This window comes from Neophocaena asiaeorientalis, unplaced genomic scaffold, assembly GCF_003031525.2.
Source record: "Neophocaena asiaeorientalis asiaeorientalis breed wild unplaced genomic scaffold, Neophocaena_asiaeorientalis_V1.1 scaffold30, whole genome shotgun sequence".
NCBI classification, from domain to species: domain Eukaryota; kingdom Metazoa; phylum Chordata; class Mammalia; order Artiodactyla; family Phocoenidae; genus Neophocaena; species Neophocaena asiaeorientalis.
This window is the reverse complement of record NW_020174923.1, coordinates 16,967,496-16,987,884: the sequence shown is the minus strand read 5'-3', so window position 1 is coordinate 16,987,884 and position 20,389 is coordinate 16,967,496. Positions and strand designations below refer to the sequence as shown.

Sequence of the window (20,389 nt, the reverse complement as noted above, 5' to 3'; positions counted from 1 at the left end):
CTTTTCCCGCCCGGCCCCGCCCCGGCCGTCCCTCCGCGCCCGGCCCCGCCTCGCCGCGCGCCCGCCCGCTCCCACCTGTCACCCCCATGCTGACCGAGGCTCTGTCTGGGAGACGGGGAGCGGGCTGGTGGCTGCTAACCCCTCCGCCTCCAGTGCGCTCTTTGGTGGCGGGCTGTGGAGGGCGGTGGAGATGCCGGGGGCGCCGGCGTCTGTGATGTCGCCGCCTCTGTGACATCCCTGCCGCGACCCCTGCGGGCAGGGAACAGCGCTCGCGATCCCGGCGAGTGGGTGGGCTTGGCGGTTGGGGGGCATCTTCCGGAGTGGGCTGCCCCACCTCGCCCCGCAGCCAGCCGGATGCCCCTCTCCTGGAGACATGGGGCGGCCCTGCTCTCTGCAGCAGGCCCAGATTGGTGGAGGGCGGTGACCTGTAAGCCTGGGGTCTGCTAGGCTGAACTTTGCACCTGCCCTGGGCACACTGGCACAAGGCCGCTGCCCCTTCTGTGCGCCCAGGACCCTCCAAGAACCTGCTGAACCTGCCACCTTTACCCCAAGTTGTGCACGTGTATCCAGTGCACACACACTGGGACACAGCTTTGGGGTGCAGAGCTGGATTAGATAAGGCACCCTGTGTGCTGGTGGCATCCATCTTCAGACAGGTCCTCCCCCACCACCAGGGAACCGACTTTGGGAAAGTCATCTCTGATCACCTGCAGACACGGGTGGCTGGAAGGGCTGGGAGTGCAGGCTCACTCCCAGTTCAGTTCCCAGGAAGCCAGGCCTCAGGGACAGAGGAGTGGTGGGGAGGTGCGGGGGGATGTCTTTGTTCTGGGCATGTGGTCTGCCCCCACCTATCCCTGCTGGGTCAGTGCCCAGGCTCGACATCCTCCTCCTCCTCCCCTCAGCCTGGCAGTGTTCTGCCAGGGACTTCCCTGCTGTCACCGGGTGGGGGATCTTGCCTAACTGGTCTGAATGGATAGCTCAGAGGCGGAACTGGAAGCACCAACTGGGAGGAGTGGTGGGAAAAGCAGCCCCATTCAAGGGCTGAGAACAGTCCTTGCCTATGGGGCAAGACTTGACAAGGTCCCACCAAGAAGGCACAAGGAGGCTGCTGTCAGGATGTGAGGTTCAGCACACAGGCAGGCGTGAGTGGAGACAACCGTGGCCCAAACACACTTATTACCTCAAACTTTATTGCCTACGAGGAGTTCTCTACCGTCTCAACTCTGCAGGACCAAGGCTGCAGTTCTTCATGCACGGGGGGGCCGGGGGTCTCTCCCTGGGGAGCAGCATGGCTCAATGTGGAGAGCTGGGCAGAGGCCACCGTGGCAAAACGGGGGGATGAGCTTCTCCCCAGATGGAATCTCAGGGGACATCCCCTCACCCCACAACAATTCACAGTTGATTAATGCTACATGAGTGCTAATCAGCTCCCCCGGAAAGAAGAGGCTGGGTTGGGGTGATGGTAGGGGGTGCTCACCTTAAAGAAACCTGAAGGAGGTTTGAGGGGTCACACGCATGGAGAAGGGTCAAGAGCTGAGTCCCTTCACCCCATCTCCTGGCCTGCTTGTGCTCATGCAGAACCGCTGGCCTGCCCTCCTGGAGGGCAGCCATGAAAGTGCTTGAGGTCATCAGAGTGCAAAGTGCAGCTGGCAGTGCCCCCGAGACCAGGGGCAGCAGGACCAGTGAGTGTCTCGGGAAGCTCATGTGAGGCTGTTGAGAGCTGAGGCCTGGGTAACAGTAGCACCTGCGTCTGCTGACTTCTCTCGAGTCTATCGTGCTCTGTCCTCAGACGGTTCCCGTCAGGTAGGTCTCATGTCGCCCTTCACTACTACAGATGAGGGAGCTGAGTGCCATCTGGGCAGGGGCGGTGCTGGGCCTGCGGTTGGGGCTCGGGGCCTGTTGCTCTGGGGAAGACTCGTGGCCAGCAGCAAAGGGGCATGTGCTTAGGGACTGAGAACCATGTCACTTGAACGCCTTCTCTGGTCCTTGGCCGAAGCTGAGCTCAGTTCAGGGCCTGGGTTGCGGCTCCCTGAGAAGTGTGGTGTTTCTCCCAGGGAGACCCCCAGTGTCAGGCATTCCTCCCTCCCTGACCTGGTCTGAAAAACACCTAGAGATAGAAGGGGGGCTGATGGCCAGGCAAGGCCGGCCAAGGGCGTCAGAGGGCCCCCTCCATTAACCCAAGGGTAGGCACACCTACTGCCCCAGTCCTGTACTGGGCCTGGGGGTAGGTCATTAGATGCTCATACCTGCCTGGAACCCGAGGGAGGGGCTCGCCCACCTCTCTGGGACCTGGGCCGGAAGCCACTCTCCCCTGACTGCCAGCAAGTGGTCACTGATCCTAATGGGTCAGGCCAGCTTGTCAGGACCAAGGCAGAGAAGACCCTCTTTGTTCCCCATGGGAAGAGGCCTCCTGTCTTCCTCCTCCTCCTCCTCACGTGGGCTCAGGAAGGACACTGGTGGGAGATCCTGGGAGGTGTTCTGCTAGCCCCACCTTACTGCTGCCAGCCCCTGGTCCCACCGCTCAGCCACAAGCTGGCAGACCCCTGGGAGCAGGCAGGCTGAGCCTGTGTCTCAGGGGCAGCGCTGAGCACCGAGAAGGAAGGTCGCTTCTGGCCGAGTGGAGCCAGTGGTGGAAGGCTGGTTAGGGCCTGTTCTCCAGCTGGCCATGCTTGACCCTCCAGCTCCAGGCGAAGCTGCCATCAGGGGCCAGGGTGCACTGCAGGTCGATGCCCGAGTCTGGCACCTCCATGTCGTAGCGCACGGGCTGCCCGTCCTTGGTCACCAAGCTGAAGGCTGAGGCTGGGATCTGGGGGCAGAGCAAACGAATGGGCCTGAGAGTGGCAAGGGGCACTGAAGGTTCCTAGAAGTGCGGTGCTGACGGTCTCCTGCCGTGCTGGCAGACACCTCCCTCCAGCCGAGTAGGCAGCCCTGAGGTATCATCTGCCTTTCCTTCTGGAACACTTGCAGAATCTCTCCTGGCCCAAGTGTGGGTCCTGAGGACCCTTCAATCACCACGGCCAGTCTTGCCCTGGGACCCCAGGGGACATCTGGGGCCAGCTATTTCCTCTGGTGCCATTTCTACTTATTCAAAAGCCTCCTTCCTGGAGGACTGGGCTAGGTGCACTGGGTTCTGGGGCTCTGCCCCTAAGCGTGTACCCGCCCCCTTACCTGGCTGCTGATGCCGGTTGCGATGTCTCCCACCTTGACCCGCTGGAATTCCCGGATGTGCAGGTGTTCACCATTGAGAGACTGTATTTGGACTTTCACACCTAGAAGGCAGGTAAGGTGACCGTCAGGGGAGTGGCTTCTAGCTCCCTAAGGCGCCCTGTGTAGGGGGAAGCAGAGTGGCTGTGGGGAAGCTGCAGAGATGACATGGAGGATGGAGTGGCTGTAATGTTATACCCCTGCTAGCTCTTACTGGCCATTTCCTGTCAACACCAGGAATTTGGCCTGCACAGTGCAAACATCTAGGGTTGGCTCCTGTGGGGAAGTAGTATTTCAACTTACAAAGCAGAAAGGAACTGGAAACAAAGATTCTTAAATTAGATTGTGGGCAACTTAGATTTTAAGTCCCTGACGTGGAGCGGCCTGTGGCCAGGCATGGGGGCTTGATGCCATGAGTCTCACTGTCCCCAGGGAACCGTAAGCTGATGAAACCCTCATTCCATCAAAATCACAACATGACCTCTGCAACCACGCTTGAAAACAGAGTTCTACATATGTTGTCCTTCTCATCTTCTGACTTCAAATGTCAGAGGAGGATCTCAGCAAACCTACTACTGAGTTTTTTTTTTTTTTTAATATTTATTTATTTTTGGCTGCGTTGGGTCTTTGTAGCTGTGCACGGGCTTTCTCTAGTTGCGGAGAGCAGCGGCTACTCTTCGTTGCAATGCACGGGCTTCTCATTGCGGTGGCTTCTCTTGTTGCGGAGCACGGGCTCTAGGTGCGTGGGCTTCAGTAGTCGTGGCTTGTGGGCTCTAGAGCTCAGCCTCAGTAGTTGTGGCACACGGGCTTTGTTGCTCCACGGCATGTGGGGTCTTCCCGGACCAGGGCTCAAACCCGTGTCCCCTGCACTGGCAGGCGGATTCTTAACCACTGTACCACGAGGGAAGCCCCTATTGCTGACTTCTTGATTAAAACGCTCACGGGGTCCCGTTCTTCCTTTTCCCTTTAGAAGACATTAATTGCTCAGTTTTTGGACTCCAGGCCAGGAAAGACTGCTCTCTGTCCCAAGCTAGAGACCTTCTGGGACTCTATCAACTGCTCACAAGGGGCAATGGTCCTTGACTGCCCCATGAGGAAAGGCTCTTGATGATCAGGGCCTTTACTCTAAGCCAACTTAATGGCCAGGTACCTCAAATTCTGGGTGCCAGGTGCCTTCCTCTCCCTTCCCCACTGTGCCCCAGTCCCAGGCGGATCAGGGGACTGTACCGTTGAAGTAGCTCGGCGTGTCGGTGGGCCGCCCCCGGGCCAGCATCATGTCCCAGCTGGAGCTGCGGGCCTCCGCCTGGCTGCCCCACGAGTGCACGCCGGAACTCAGGGTGTCCCGCGAGCTCTGAGAGGCCTTGGACGCGTTCTGAAACAGAAGTGGGCACAGACTCAGGCCCCCGGGCTCAGGGAACCATCTCTGGCCTTGGTCTGATTTGGCAAGGAAGTGCCCATGTCCTAGGCTGGAGCGTGGCTCTCCTGAGCATTGGGGCTCAGCACAGGGCTGAGCTCCTGAGGGGCCCTTGGGCTGGAGGAGGGTGAACAGTAATTCTATGGGGACCAAAGCCAAGCCTTTCCCCTCACTATCCTAGTAGCCAAACCAGTCCTTAATTCTCGGGTGTGTTGGAGATGGACCGTCTCATTCTGAGAAACCAGGACCCCTGCCCCAGTGAGGACCCCTCCCAGAAGGAACGGGCACCCCTGTCACCTGCCCTTTACCCACTACTTGCACACGGCCCCTTCACTGGCCGGACACAGAGCCACCTGCCCTGTGCCCTGGCTCCTGGCCCACGGCCGACTCACCTTCTCACTGTCATCTGACAGGGAGAGGCTGTCGACGCTGAGGCATGACAGGATTTGCTCCTGTTCCTCCAAAGAAAATGGCTGCGACAGGCTGTTCAGAAATAATTCTGCAGAGAAAGGCAGAAGACTTTGTGAAAGACTGGGAGGGTCCGGCTGTGCCGTCGGCATTCTTCTGCACAGACTGCTGACCCTGGGAAGAGGACGAAGCCCAGGCCTTGGTGCAGGGCCCAGGCCTGTGCTCAGGGACCTGGATGCCGTGGTTGCCCGTACCTATTTCCAGCTGTTGCAGCTCTTGCTCGGGGAAGGTTGCCTTCCGCTCTGGTGAGCTGGAGTTCTTGGCTGGGGTCGGATCCAGGGAGGACAGAGCCAGTGGTTCCCACGTCCCGGACTCTTCTTTGCCCCAGTGCAGGCTGGGAGACTTGTTCTGCTCTGGGGGCTCTGGGGGTGGAGGAGGCTGGAGCTTAGGGGCCCCGCCTGCTGCGTCCTCAGCTGGCTGGGGCCCCGGGTCCTCTGGTGAGAGCTCCCCTGGCGACAGCTCCACTGGTGGGGCACGTAGGGTCTGGTGAGGGTGCCCTTGGCTTGGCGGTGGGTGGGCTTGGAGTGGCGGCGGATGTCTTGGTTCTTTGTACTCTCCCCTCCAAGGGCTCCTCAGACCTCCCACTACAAAACAGAGAGCACACGTGGTGAGGTGGAAATGGGCCAGGCCAGGTGGCCTTTCCTGAGCAGAAGAGGGCCAGAAGCGGGCAGTGAGGGTGGCCTTTCGCCCGGCCAGGACATGACTTCGGAGGGCAGTGTGTGGTCTCCAGAGGAGGCCTCTTCCATAAGATGGCCCTGATGATGGGACTAGGACAGTATTTCTTCTATTCCATTTTCCTCCTAGGTAACAACTGCAAATTTAAAAGTTACAGAATTGGCTCCAGAGAAGGACTTTGTTAATATTAATAGTAAAGAGAAGATTTAAAAATAGCTCTGGGGTAATGCCAACTCACAGTTCCCAGGTGAATGGGCCTCGCTGACCCTCCGTCTCTCTTACCCCTCCCCTCCCGATAGTCAGTGCTTCCTGAAGACACCATTCCTCTGGAGTGGGGGGCAATTCAGCCCTGGGGCCATTACAACTACCATCTAGGTTTGGCGTCAGGGGGCTCTGCAAGGTCTCTCTTCTGTTTTATTCCCTTTCGTTCCCATAACCACTGTCTCTCCCTTGCCACCCCCTACCCCGCCCCCGGCTGATGTTCTCTTATGTTCAACATGTCATTTTCGGTTTGATCGAATTCTTGCAATGCATGTGTTATTTTTATTTATCAATTTTTAAAATACATTTATTTTATTTTTGGCTGCATTGGGTCTTTGTTGCTGCGCGTGGGCCTTTTCTCTAGTTGTGGCGAGCGGGGGCTACGCTCCGTTGCGGTGTGCGGGCTTCTCATTGCGGTGGCTTCTCTTGTTGTGGAGCACGGGCTCTAGGTGCATGGGCTTCAGTAGGTGTGGCACGTGGGCTCAGCCGTTGTGGCTCGCAGGCTCTAGAGCGCAGGCTCAGTAGTTGTGGCTCGCGGGCTCTAGAGTGCGGGCTCAGTAGTTGTGGCGCACGGGCTTAGATGCTCCGCGGCACGTGGGATCTTCCCGGACCAGGGCTCAAACCCACGTCCCCCGCATTGGCAGGCGGATTCTTAACCACTGCGCCACCAGGGAAGCCCTATTTATCAATTTTTAATTTCCAGAAAAGGCACTGTGTTCTAGGCCTTGCTCTGTTGGTCCTCTTTGCAGCCAGCACTGCGGCTTGAAGATCCAGCCAGGTTGCCCCGTGAGCAGAGTTGCTTTAATTGCTGTGAGCGCTGCGTGGAGCATCCTCCACCCCCCACCCCCACCTTTGGCCTCTCCAAGCTCCCAGGGAGGGACACCCGACTCCCCTCCCACAAACGACACTGCAGCGTGTATCCGCAGGCGTGTCCCATTATGGATCTGGGCAGAGTTTCTTTGGCGGTGTGCCCTGGAGTGGGGTGCTGGGTCCCGGGTCTGCAGACGTCTGCCGGAGTGCTGCCAGGTGCTCTCCAGCAGAGCGCAAAGGCCACTGTCCCTCATCCCCACCAACACTTGGCGTGACACCAACTTCCTGATTTTCCCCACACAAATGGCTAGAAAGTGATACCTGGCTTTATTTCACATTCTCTGATACTGAGTTCAAGCCTCCCTTTATACGTTGTAACCCCTTGCCCCATCTCTGAGCACAGCCTCTGCATCAAGACACAGTACTAAGCACAGTACCAGACACAGTACTAAGCACTTGGACTCACGTGACCTCAGTCTTCCTAACAAGCCTGAGGCTGGTGTCATGCCCATGCTCTAGACGGGGAAACCAAGGCTCTGAGAGGCTGAGTACCTTGTTCTTGGCCACTACACGACCCCGCCGCCTCTCTCGACCCCTGCAGCCAGCATGGGGCTCTTACCATGCTGCAGCGCCAGGCTGACCTTCCCCCCCAGCTCTGCTGCAGACGCTCGGTGGACAGGCTCTTTCCTGAGCCCTTCCTGGATGGCCTGGGCTGTGAGGGGGGCACAGGAGGGCGGGATCTCCCTCACAGGCGGAGGCTCGCTGGCAATCTGGGGGTCAAAAGGCAACATATGAGGCCCGCCTCCCCGTCACTTCCTGGCCCCCGGCTTCCTGTTCTTGCTCCTCCCCACTCTCCCCCGCCCTGCTGTGCTGGGGTCGGTCACAAGGACCAGAGTGGCCTGGTCTAGAGTGAGGGCTGGGACTGTTCCAAGAAAAGGTAGGACAGCACAGAGCCAGGGGGTCAGGCACCCACGACCCCCAGGCCCAGCCTGTCAGGAGGCAGGCAGAGATGGCCCGGGGTGTGGACGCAAGAGAGCCCTGAACCATGGACCCGAGAAGACCCCTCACCTAGGATCTGCCCTTGGACCCTCAGATTCCAGTAGCCAAGTATTTTAGTCAGGATCCCACATTTATGATGAGGCCTCTGCTTGCTCCCATCTGCCACTGAAGAGCGGCCCAAATGGGAGGCCGCATGAAGCCTGCAGCCCGGGCCCCGGGCCCTGCTGGCGGCCCCCGGCGCTGTCACGGACCTTGAGGCACAGCGGCCCTCGGAAGTACTGGGTCCAAGGGTGGCAGCCATTGAGCATGTGCAGGATCATGCAGCAGCTGCTCCAGACGTCCACCTTGGCGTCACAGGGCTTGCCCATCACCACCTCTGGCGCCATGTGGGTCTCTGTGCCGGGGATGTAGTCCCCTGAGAAGGTGAGGAGAGACAGAAGGGGCAACTGTGAACTCTGACGGGCAGAAGCCTCGGCAATGACCACCCGAGTCAATTCCTGAAACACCCTGACTGTCTCAGAGGACTTTAAATAGAGATGGAGCCTCCAAATCAACCTTGCTGGGGCTGGGCCAAGTCGGGGGTTGTCCTGGGGACTAGGACCAAGACTGTATCACCCAAAACACGGGCTCTGCCCTGTGGACCAAACCCTTCAAGTGCGTTCCCAAAAGCGGGGAGGGGCCTAGACGCTGGAAATTCGGTTGTAGAAGACTGATTAGCGGTACCATGTTCCTAAAATGTAGGTTAAAAAAAACAAAAAGGAGAAAGAAAACTTATATGCATAAAAGACTAGAAAGATTGATGCCAGATGTGAACAGTATTTTTTTCCAGCGGTTTGTAGTTTTGCTTAGCTTGACTTTCTGCAAAAGATATTAGAAAAGACATTTTTGTAATAAGAAGACGACACTACAGTTATTTCAAAGTGAGGGCAGGTGTCCAGGTGCAATGTACATCTTCAGAATTACCAACAGTCCTTTAACAACAAAGAATCACTTCTAAAAGACTGTTTTTCCTTTGGTCAAAATGAAATAATTTTACGCTAATGCTATAAACAAAAAAGCAGGGCACAAAATCGTGTTATAATGGCCTTAACTATGTACAGAAAAAAAAAAAGACCTGGAGGGAATTCTCTAAAATGTTCACGATTATCTCTCTGGGCAAGAGGAATGGTGAGAATTCTTTTTTCCTCCCCTTCCATACCACTTAACACTGTAGTCACCAAATATTTTACAGTGGGTATGGATTATTTTGATAACCAGAAGAATGTAAGTTAAAAACAGGGATTTCTTCAGCTACGGAGCCCCAGCCCCTTGGTCAGCCTTCCCATTTTGCTTTCAGAAACTGTGCTCTCAGAGACACAGGAGGGCTGAGGTCGCAGGCTGGGAGCACAGCTCCCCAGGAAAGGCTGGACGAGAGGGGTGGAGCTCTGGGGGCTCTGAGGTAGGAGACCTGGGGACCTCGGGCGAGGCACCCAGCCTTTCTGTTCCCCACCCTGTATGACAGAACAGCAGAAACAAGCACCTGATGTGCATCACTGCATTTAAGCCTAACAACAAAAGCCTCATATCCTAGGGCTGCTGTGGGGCTGAAGCATCCTGGTGGACCTAAAGTGCTCACATCTCTGATTGCCATTAAGGAAAGAACAGAAGGCACGTGGCTAGTGCATAGTAAAGGCTACTGGCTATTATGATTGTGGGGAGCGGTGGCGGGGAGGGGCGTACCTGTGAGCAAAGACTTCCCCAGGCCATCGGGTTGAAGGCACACAGCATGGCCAAAGTCGCAGAGGGCTGCGTGGCTCCCATCGCTGGACAGGAGCACATTGTCGGCTGGCAGGCCGCCCCCGGGAAGAAGAGGAACAGGTGAGTCACCAAGGGCCCCGGCCCGATCTGCGCCTCCGGGAGGCGATTTTCTGGCCGACCCTGCATGGCAGCTGCTGCTTCGGATTAGTTTCATTAGTCATGGAGGGAGGGAGGATGGAATCAGTTCAGCCTGGAGGCAGGCAGCAGGCAGGATCTCTGAGGGTGAGGGGACAGTGCCACTCAGCTCTGCTGTCCCCACCCTCCCCCAGTGGTCACCAGTGCGGTAGGAGCTTGATCTGCTGTTCTCTGTGGGCATCGCCCACTGGAAACTACAGTGCCAGGCTGAGGGCTGGGAGAACATACTTCCCCTTCCTACTGGAGCAGGTCCAGAAGACCTGGGAGGAAACCAGGCAGGGTGGGGTGAGGAAGAAGCCCCACGGGGACCAGGGCCACAGGCGCCCTGAGCCTTACCTTTCACATCTCCATGTAGAATCCTTCGGGTATGGAGGTATTCCAGCCCTTCCAGAGCCTGGCCCAGGTAATAAAGGGCCCGGTCCTCCGGCAGGCAGCCCCTCTGCTTTATGAGCTGGCCCAGCGAGCCACCTAGGAGACCAATGGCCAGTCTTTACATGGGTCTTTTCCAGGCCTGCAAGCCAGCCAAGGGCAAGTGCCTTCGAAGGGCAGGTGGTAGAAAGCAGGCCTTTCTTGCTCATGTCACAGGGTCAAGAGAGTAAAAACGGATTGACTGGGCTTCCCTGGTGGCGCAGTTGTTGAGAGTCCGCCTGCCGATGCAGGGGACACGGGTTCGTGCCCTGGTCCGGGAGGATCCCACATGCTGCGTGTGGCTGGGCCCATGAGCCATGGCCACTGAGCCTGCGCATCCGGAGCCTGTGCTCCGCAACGGGAGAGGCCACAATAGTGAGAGGCTCACGTACCGCAAAAACAAACAAACAAACAAAAAACCGGATTGACTGGGGACGAGGGTCAACGTGGGCAAGACTCGGGGAAACCCTTGGCTCTGAATGTGGAGGGAGAAGGAGCGGCGGCTGGCTCCTTACCTTCTAGAAGCTCCATGAAGATGTTGACCCAAGGACCTTCCTTCACAGCTCCATACAAAGGGACGATTCTGGGTGAGGTCAATCCCGCACATGCCATCAATTCCTCAGCCCGAAACACTTCAACTCGCACCTGGAAGGGCCCAGAGGTGGGTGTGAATCAGGGTGACGGACCAGGGCTGTTTCCCTGGCATCCTGTCAGTACCCTTGAAGCTCCCTGCACAGAGGCCGCTGATGTTCCCGGTGACGATTCTGAGGCCAGGCAGGGGCCCTAGTGGGCCTACTGGACCCTTAGAGACTAAACTGTGCCCCCTGGGGGTCGGGGTCAATGCCTAGCACTTGATTAAAGTTCTTCAGTGCTGATGCCTATGGAAATATAGTCACAAAAACTACAATCCTTATCCAGTCCCCTGGCATGCTGCCCACCCTCAGAGATCTGCCAAACACAGAACTTTCTTTTCCCCAGCCCAAATGTCTGGACAGTTTCTAGGTCATGGGACATTTTCTGTATCAACATCCACTTCTACTCTTAAGATGCTGGGCTTCTGTAGCCAGAGTTGATGCGGCCAAGATTCTGCCTCTGTCAGTGCCCCTGGATCCTCAGCATCCTTCTGAGCACTTATTATTTGCTCACAATTATTTGCCTTTTCCCCTGAGGGCTAAAATGTCCATGTAGATGGGGCAGTGCTTGTTTACTCTGTTTGCAGCTGTTTCCCCAGGATCTGGGCATAGGAGAGGATTCTCCTATGGGGAGGGGTTTGGCCAAGGCCCCTCTTACAGGGGACTGGCAGGCCAGGGACCACCCACTCCTTTCTGCAGGGACCAGCATGACATGGAGGGAAGAAATAGGCCTTGGATACAAACATCCTGGGCTGAGACCCTGGCTTGGCCATTTCCAAAGGTAGATCACTTCCCCCAAGCTATGTGCCTCCACATGTGAACGGTGGGGACGGTGGCATCTGCTCCAGGGTCGAGTGGGGGTCTGGAGGGGTGATAACCAGCACCAGGCCTGGCAACTAGTGGGTGCTCAGGAAATGCCAGTTCCCAGCCTCCTCCCTCCAGCTCAAATAAGAGCAGCTTACTAAATGCTTACACTTGCTAACAGAGACTTGTCCTTTCCGGCTGCAGCTGGTTCTCATGTTAGCCCTGAGAAGCGCCACCAGGGGGCACGAGTGGTAACAAAACCAGCCTGGAAGCCGTCAGTCAGGGCCTGGCAGTTTTCTTCCGAGGCCTGCGGACTTGTGCAGCTTTTGGACTTTAGCTTATCAGTGGAAAATGTCCCTCTTCTGGTTACTTGCAGAATATCTGGTTTGGTTAATCAACTCACATGAACTTTGACTCCCTGTCAGTGTTTCCAGCTCTGAACCTGAGTTGGAACTAATTCGCCAACCGGACTTGTATTAACAAACGTCTTTAACCCTACTGTTCCCAAACTGTGGGGTGAAGCGCCCTGGGGCACCGCAGAGAACTTGGAAGGGGGCTACAGGGTATTTTGCATTTGAGGGAAACAGCAACGATTGACACCTGGGGACACCACACAAACTACTAGCGTGAGACAGTTCAGTTTCAATGATCGAACTGCATTCTTTTGATGATATACCTTTATGAAGCTAGGTTTTTGGAGGTTGTTGTGACAGAAAGGTACTTCAGGGGGATAATGTGGAGCAGGAAATGAAAGTGACGGTGTCCAGTGATTTCTGAGTTGGAGAAGTTGTGCCTGCCCAACAAGGCATGCATCCCGTTAGTAAATAACGCTTGTTTAAGAGCAAAATTTATCTCTCAGTTTATGTGTGTTGTTATTCAAATGGCTACTAGGTTATTAGGATAAAGACTTATTATTTGACCCAATTATTTAATAAACGGAACTGGTCAGTACTTGTTTTGGCCTGGAGCACCTTGAAAAAGTGACTGAGACATTAAGGGTTGTGAACCAAGAAAGTCTGGGAGCCTCGGCTTTAACTTTGAAGAAATCCATAAGTCCTCTGGAGTGTCGCAGGAATATTAAAACCCTGCCCAACCACCCAGATCAGAGGGGGTTGGAAGGGACACTTCAAAACACAAGGCGCATTAGAAGTCTGGGCCAGCCCCAGAGAGAGCAGGCTGAAAGGGCAGTCCCAAGGGAGAAAGGACGGCCTCCTGGTCCAGGCCAGCTGCCCGTCCGGCCACCTCTCCTCCCTGGACTTCAGTGTCTGCATCTGTCAAGTGAGGGCTGGACTCTGATGAGGATGTTAATTAATGAGGACTAATATTTAATGCCCACTTAACACGTGCCAGGTACTGTGCTCAGCACTTCATAAGCATTAGTCGTTTACATCTTACGATAGCCTAGGAGGTGATATCTTCTCATTTTACAGACAAGGAAGCTGAAGACTGGACCAGTAATCTGCTCAAGGTCACTGGATATAAAGTAGCAAGCTGGGATTTTGGTGGGGGAAGCCTGACTCCAGAGCTCCCAGCTACCCCACCTCGCTGAAGGCCCTTCCAGCTATATTAGCTTTTACATCTGGGACGTTTTTACCTACGTTCAGGCACGCGCCTACCCGGGTGGAAACATGGTCAGCAATCACCTAACTGCCAAATCCACAAGCCCCTTCCCTCTGCTTAACTGCCTGCATGCTTTACACTGCAGATCGCTTTTTCCTTCTTGAAACTTTCCCTCTTGTTTTCTTTAGTATTCGTATCCATTTTATTTCACCGGTAAAAAAGGGAGTAACGGCAACTCTAATAAGTTCTTTTAAAGGTCCCAGGAACATAAATATGTGAAGGTGACTCACACAGTATTGGGCACATAGCTTTCCGCCTTATTTCGTCATCACCATCGAGATATTCTCCCCTCGGTCCTTGTTCTGATTTCCTTCTCAACACTTGTCCCGGCTGACTTCACCATGTCCCCGGCTGATGGCTGCTTCTACCACCTTTACACCATGTAAGTGTCCACCCCCCATTACAATCTGAGCTCCTTCAGGTCAGGCGTGTGGATTCCACACCTCTGTCTCCCTGGCACAGCGTCTGGCACAGAACAGGTGCTTGGTAACAACAGCTGGCTGGACTTGGCCAAGGCCACACTACCCCAGATCAGGGCAGAGGCAAAAGGAGGCTCCCAGAACTCCATGCTTGAGCCAGATGTTCTCAAACGCACAGTTCTTAACCCTCTTTGAGCCATAGACCCCTTTGAAAATCTAATAAATAAAAAATGTGTGTGTGTCCACACTTGCCACACACATACACACTTTAGAATAAAGTTCCAGGAATTCATGGATCTTATGACTTCATCCACTGACTAGGTTAAGAACATACACACTGGCTGTTAAAAAGCACTGGACAGGGCTTCCCTGGTGGCGCAGTGGTTGAGAGTCTGCCTGCCGATGCAGGGGACGTGGGTTCGTGCCCCGGTCCCGGAGGATCCCACATGCTGCGAAGCGGCTGGGCCCGTGAGCCATGGCCGCTGAGCCTGCGCGTCCGGAGCCTGTGCTCCGCAACGGGAGAGGCCACAACGGTGAGAGGCCCGTGTACCACAAAAAAAAAAAAAAAAAAAAAAAAAACACACAACAAAGCACTGGACAGATGTATATGTACCAATAAGGAAATCTATCCATGATACACTATTACACGAAAAAACATGGTACAGAACAACAAATGAGTGCAATCTCATTTCAATAAAAGAAACAACTACATGTTTATATATGCGTAACAAGTCTAAAGAAGATTTATGTCAAAGGCTGGTTACCTCAGAAGGGGACTGGGCAACAGAGGGACTTTTGCTTTTTGGGTATCATTCTTTTACAATGAGGCTCAATTAGCTTGAAATTAAAAGTAAGCTCAAACAAAACCCTAACCCCACCCCCACCCCCAAACCCTACATTAAGCCCTGGACTTGTGACCAATCAACATCTGACCTGGGGCCATGAATGTTCTAGAAGGAGGGCCAATGGGGTGCTGATGTCACCACATGATACTCCACATCCTGGATCCCCCCTAGGGAGCGTCAGAGGGTGTGCAGACTTGCTCTGACCCCCTGTGCGGCTTGACCTCTGATCTTTGGTCCCCACCCTCCACCCCTACCCCCTAGCAGGGAAGTTTCTGAGATCTTCCAGCTGAAATTGCTAAAGGACACTACTGCCTCCCCTACCCCGCTGCCCTGGAGAGAAAGGAGGGGTGGTCTGCCCGACCAAAGGCAGCTGTGTGAGCTGCCAAAAGCCAGCCCCGCTAAGATCCTGGATGGGGGAGGCGGAGTTCTGAGAAGGGCTGGCTCTGGTGGGCTGGGGCAGCAGCTCTGGGGCTGGCAAGTCCGTGCCTTGTGCTTGGAGCTTGTCCGACTGCCTTGGGGAGGTGAGAAATGGGAGTCTCTGTCCTCTTCTACTATATTAGGCTTGTTTACCTTGTTGCCTGGGACTCTGAGAACCTCAGCAGGGGAACAGCTGAGGAGCCTGGTGACTAAGCTCCCCAGCATGGGCGCTCATCTCCAGGACACTTCACACTCTCTTGCCCTCCTCCCACCCACCTCTCAGGAGGAACAGCTGAGCCTTCTCCAGTGGCCTGGGGAGGGGACTGCAGCTGAGGAGGTCAGGCACGTGGCCTTGGCATCCCAGCGAAAGATGATGACCCGTGCTGGCAAGAACTAAGCACGTGTTTTGGCCGGTGGGGGTGGGCAGGGGTGGAGCTGGCTTATTTGACACAGTAGGTCTGAAGCTTGGGGTAATACCTACGGATAGTCCCCTCTCTCATCCCATCACCCCGAGGCCCAAACTTTAGAACTCTAACACCTGGTCACACACAAGCCAGGGAAGCCAGGTTTACTCACAACACAATCTGTACCATCGCCCCTTAAAGTCACAGGCACCCAAGACAGTGGCGGCAGCAGTGTCTACTCTGTGTGGGGCCTGAGTGGGATGGACCTGCCTGGGCTGGCTGTTTGGTCCCTTTCCTTTTGGGGATCAGAGTGTCCTTGACAAAAGCCATTTGAAAGCAAGGTCCATCTTTGAATTAGCTTATTTCACGCTGCCCAAGGGCCAAGGAAATGGCCCATGGAAATGTTTCTGATTTCCACCTTAGGAAGTCCTTGGTGCTAGCCCTCAGGCAGAGTTGGGGGTCAAGGACAAGGTGGCTTCTAGTCAAGGTGAGAGGAGAGGAGGAGAAATGGTATCTGAAGGAGAGCACGACTGACACCCTCAAGGACTGCTAGGCCTGGGCAGTGTGATCTGACAGAAGGAGGCCTCAGTTCCAGGCCCAGCTGTGCAGCTGTGGGCAAGGTGCAGACCCTCTCTGGTCTCCAGTTCTAACATCAGTGAGACAAGGGAGTGGGAGAGGTGATTCAGGCCTCTGCCTCTAATCAAAATCCTAGAAGCATGAGTCTTCCTCCCCTGTCCCTTCCCGAAGAGAGGTTCAAAGCCAAACTCTACAGTCAGACAAGCCTGGGGCTTCTTGCTAAGTCTCGTTTCCTCATGTCCATCTCGCAGGACCTAGTACCTCCAGCCGACAGGAGGCAGAGCCCAAACTCAAGTCAGATGTGACTCCCAAGGTGCACGGCCTCCGTCGGGAAGCACCTGTTAGGTGGAGGCTACGCTCTTGCTATTGCCCTCTGGTCCACTATATAGTTTAGGGGTTCCAGCTCAACATGAATCTCATGACAATCCAACCATCTTCCAGGTTTCGATGTGCTCTAGGGGCCTGGCATCAGGAGTGGCCCAGGCTGCGTGCACATTCATGCTCCCTCACATACAGGCGCACCAAGTGTGCCACCCAGGCGGGGACACGTGACCTGGACTGTCCCCTTCCAGCTCCAGTGGACCCAGGGCAGCCAGGATAGCCAGACGCCGTTAACGAGTCAGACCCATGGCCTCCCTGTGCTAACCCTGAAAGGAAGCAGAGGGAACGCGACAGGCCCCCTGTCCGCCTTCCCTCCTCAGCCCCGGAGCCCGGCATACCTTTTTTTTTTGTTTGTTTTGTTTTTTTTGTTTTTTTCTGTACACGGGCCTTTCATTGTTGTGGCCCCTCCCGTTGCGGAGCACAGGCTCCGGACGCGCAGGCTCAGCGGCCATGGCTCACGGGCCTAGCCGCTCTGCGGCATGTGGGATCTTCCCGGACCGGGGCACGAACCCGTGTCCCCTGCATCGGCAGGCGGACTCTCAACCACTGCGCCACCAGGGAAGCCCCCGGCATACCTTTTTGACGGCACACTGGAAGCCAGTTTGCTTGTCCTCCATCCTGTGGACCTCTCCGAAGGAGCCTCTGCCCAGGCAGGGCTGGCGCGTGGCCCAATGGATGTCCTCTCGGTACTCATAATCCACCGGCTTGAGTTTCTGGGGTTGGCGGGAGACAGAGGCCGGTTTCAGTGGCCAGGGCAGTGGAGGGACGAAGGGTTACAGTGAGGAAGGCTCTCCAACTGGTGGCCCTTGCCAGGCTGCTGGGCTGAGCCCTCACATCCAAGAACACCAGCAGGTCTGAGGCAGGGCTCGGGGTCGGGGTGTGGGGACGGACCCAGAGAGGGGGTTGCAGGAGTCAGGCGAAGGCAAGGGAGAGCTTCACGGGCTGAGGCAAGCCAACCCTTGCGAAGAAGAAACCTCCTCTCCAGACTTGTGATTGTGGGACAGAAACGGAATTGTCAACCGCCTTGACCATAAGAAAAAGTGCCTCAGGAGCTAAGTGGTAGAGGAAAGGGAAGGACAGTGAAGAGGGGCAGGGGACAAGGGACAGTGTGTCAGAGATGGACGGGATAACACCCAGAAATCTAAGTTTGGGAAAATCACATAACATTACACGGTGACCCAGGAAGAGAACTAGAGGAAAAGGGGAAGGGAAAGGGGGTAGGGAAGGTGGACGGCCCTGGAGGTGGAGGCGGTGGTAGGTGTACGTGTGTTTGGGGACTACTCGCCTCAATAAGCAGGACCCCCTCACTGTCCTCGGTTTCAGGGCTGGGCTCCCGAGGCTTGGAGCCCCCCACCAACCAGGTCTTGGCCAGGCTGGCCAGGCTGCGGGCCTGGCCGGAGCTCACGCTGCCTTGCAGAGCGTGCACGAGGTACTCCTCCATGGACAGCTTGTCACTCGAGCCATGAGACGGGCAGCTGGGCTTCACGTGTGGGCCAGGCAGGGGCTGCTGGCCGTCTACACAGGCCAGTCTGCCCAGGGGAAGGCCGGGCAGGGGCTGCTGGCTGTCTACACAGTTTGCCAGTTTGCCTAGGAAGAAGGACTCTAAGGGGTGAGGTTTCCAGGGCTGGAGAGGGTGGAACGGGAAGGGGTGGGGCCGTCTGCTGTAGGGGAAGGGGTGAGCGGGCTGGGGCAGGGGGCCTACGTCCTGGGGGTGGTGGAGTTTCCACACATGGTTTAGGCACTGCAGGGGGCTGATCAGTTTGTGGAGTTCCGGTCGAGGCAGTGCTGGCCGCAGGCCCTCCCCGAGTTTCTTAAACCAGAGATGGCCAAGGCCTGGCTCCTTCAGAGGCTTGGAGAACTGGGGGGTGTTTCTAACATACGGGGTGCCTAGCGGAGACTCATCCTCCTGCGGGGGAAACACAGCTGTTAGGACATGGGGCTGGGGCCAAGGCACAGGTGCTGTTCCGAAGGCCCATGAGCCCAGGGGGTGCCCGGCACAGGGGTCTGGGCGTAGGGGCGGGTCTCACCTGCACCGGGACCGTGCAGCTCTCCTGCTCAGGGGTTCTGGGGAGGGGTCTGGCCAGGGCCACTCCTGCCTGAGCCAGGGACTTGGAGCTCTTCTTCTTGCGTTTCCTCCGGGCTTTGCTGCGACGCTTCCCCTTCCAACACACGCGGGCCATTTTGCCCTCGGTTGAGTGGGCCACATTGTTGGGGATTTGATCAAGACTCTCGGACTGGCTGTCAGCAAGGGGACACAGACACGCATTCTGAGTGTGAGGGGGCAGGGAGACAGAACGGCTCAGGTAGCTGCGGCTGGAGTCATACAGACCCGAGGTCAAATCCCGGCTTGGTCAGGACTTGTGTGAACGTGGGAAAGTTCCTAAGCCCCAAAGACCTTTAGGCTCCTCATTCATAAAATGGAGGTGGCGTTTCCTGCCGGGCAGGGCGAAGATGGGGTTTGAATGAAAGAGCTCATTTAAAAAGCCTGCCTCGGTGCCGGGCCCCACGGCAAGCTTCCGACCAACAGTGGCTGTTACTAGAGTGAGGGGGCGCACCGCTCTTCCGGGTGGAGGGGGAGACACGGTTCTCTCCTTGCTCTCCAAGGGGCGCTTGCCCTCGAGAGGTCCCGGAAGCGGGGCATGTGGCTCAGAGGGCCACAGCCCATGGCAGGCATTCTCGGCTCTGAGTTGGCTTCTGTTGCCTCCAAAGCAGGGACAGCTGAGGTTGTTCACTTTCCCGCTAGCAGTTCCCAAATTCCAACGATAAAGAAGTCCACCTGGTGGTAGGGGAAGAACTGTTTCCAGGTTCAACCTCCAGCTGCCAAAAATCTTCTTTGGGGCTGGGGAGGCTGGGAACAGGCCGAGCCTCACTTGGCCTCCTTTCTACAGGGCCACCGAGCTGCAAGTCTGTCCCTGCCTGTTTCCAAGCCCTCATCCCTCCTTGGGTGTGTCTCACAGAAGGAAAGACACAGCAGGTTTCTCCCCGAGTTAGAGCGGCTTCTCTGGGCCTGCACTCGTGGTCACGCACCAGCGGCAAAGTGCCTCCTGTTCCCAGCATCCTCCCTACTGATGGGAACCGAAAGGGAGCAGCAAGGACTCCGAGGAGAATAAAAATAAAACGTCAAGCTGATGTGACCCTGATGTGACCCAGAGGCAGCCACCCCCACGCTGGGAAAAGCTTTTGAAAAGCTTATTTGGCTGCAAGAGCAGCTCAGTGAGGAAGCCTGGGTGGGTTCCAAGAGCCGAACCACAGGTGCTGAAGGAAGGAGCCAGGGGTCACTTGCGAGCGGCCTGAGCAAGCAGCTGGGGTGGGGACGCCCCCGCGGCAGCTCCCTGCCACCCCACTCAAGCTGACCTTACCTGTACTGTTTCGAGCCAGCGATGAAGATCCGTTCTGAGAAGGTGGGGCTGAACTCTTGGCTATTCTCACCTTTTAAGTAAAGGCAAAGGGGTTGGATGAGCAGAAAGGAGAGAGAAAGAACAGGGGAGAGGCACTTAGGGGAGAGGCACTTTGCAGATACCCTCCCGGCCACTCCTCCTTCCCAGACCCCTTCTGCCTGGCGGCTCACCTCCTCTCACTGGCAGCCTCACCCCTCCCTCCCAGCCTGAGGGTCAAGGCACAGGGCGTGCCTACAATATGGGATCACAGGGTGCCCACCTCACTTCACGCACTGTGAGGTGTGAGATGATCTATATAAAACACTCAACGCAGTGCCTGGCACACGGTAACAGCTCAGCAAATACACACTATTACATATAGCGCGTGTGCAGTATCACCATTACTATGTCGCTCACTCCACTTTAATTTTTATTCTCTCATCTCTCGTCAAAGGCCAGCCAGAAGGAAGCGGAAGATGAGGGGAAGGATGTGTGTATGTGAGAAAATACCATTATGAGCTGTAGGTCTCGCCAGGCTCCACCCCAGGAAACCTCCTGGGGTGGAGGGTAGGTGTCGGGTAGAGAGGGGATTCCTGGCCCTCCCCACACCCCTGGGAGTTTCTCAGGCTCCGGTGGCAGCCACTGCTCCAAGCCATCTTGAGGTATTGTGAGTAGAAGCAGAAAGGATCAGCCTGGGATGCCCCGCAGACCCTGCATCGGCCTTGCAGGCCCGAGGGCAGGCG

At 56.2% G+C, this 20,389-nt stretch overlaps 2 protein-coding genes across 2 annotated transcripts in view; both read right to left on the bottom strand.

The window, feature by feature from the left end:
- The window catches only part of SPATA32 (spermatogenesis associated 32), a 12,568-nt gene extending 11,854 nt beyond the window's left edge, over positions 1 to 714 (bottom strand). Inside the window, exon 1 of the mRNA XM_024760773.1 lies at positions 76 to 714. Within this exon, the coding sequence (XP_024616541.1) occupies positions 76 to 697 (622 nt within the window). The 5' untranslated portion in view covers positions 698 to 714. The remainder of the gene's footprint in view (positions 1 to 75) is intronic.
- Positions 715 to 1,176: 462 nt separating this feature from the next.
- The window catches only part of MAP3K14 (mitogen-activated protein kinase kinase kinase 14), a 24,361-nt gene continuing 5,148 nt past the window's right edge, over positions 1,177 to 20,389 (bottom strand). Inside the window, exons 3-16 of the mRNA XM_024760657.1 lie at positions 19,629 to 19,698; positions 18,297 to 18,507; positions 17,555 to 18,175; positions 16,845 to 16,982; positions 10,687 to 10,816; positions 10,100 to 10,231; positions 9,551 to 9,655; positions 8,083 to 8,246; positions 7,452 to 7,602; positions 5,281 to 5,670; positions 5,011 to 5,117; positions 4,432 to 4,576; positions 3,169 to 3,269; positions 1,177 to 2,806 (exon numbers count right to left, since the gene is read on the bottom strand). Coding sequence (XP_024616425.1) covers positions 2,642 to 2,806; positions 3,169 to 3,269; positions 4,432 to 4,576; positions 5,011 to 5,117; positions 5,281 to 5,670; positions 7,452 to 7,602; positions 8,083 to 8,246; positions 9,551 to 9,655; positions 10,100 to 10,231; positions 10,687 to 10,816; positions 16,845 to 16,982; positions 17,555 to 18,175; positions 18,297 to 18,507; positions 19,629 to 19,698 — 2,630 coding nt within the window. The 3' untranslated portion in view covers positions 1,177 to 2,641. The remainder of the gene's footprint in view (positions 2,807 to 3,168; positions 3,270 to 4,431; positions 4,577 to 5,010; positions 5,118 to 5,280; positions 5,671 to 7,451; positions 7,603 to 8,082; positions 8,247 to 9,550; positions 9,656 to 10,099; positions 10,232 to 10,686; positions 10,817 to 16,844; positions 16,983 to 17,554; positions 18,176 to 18,296; positions 18,508 to 19,628; positions 19,699 to 20,389) is intronic.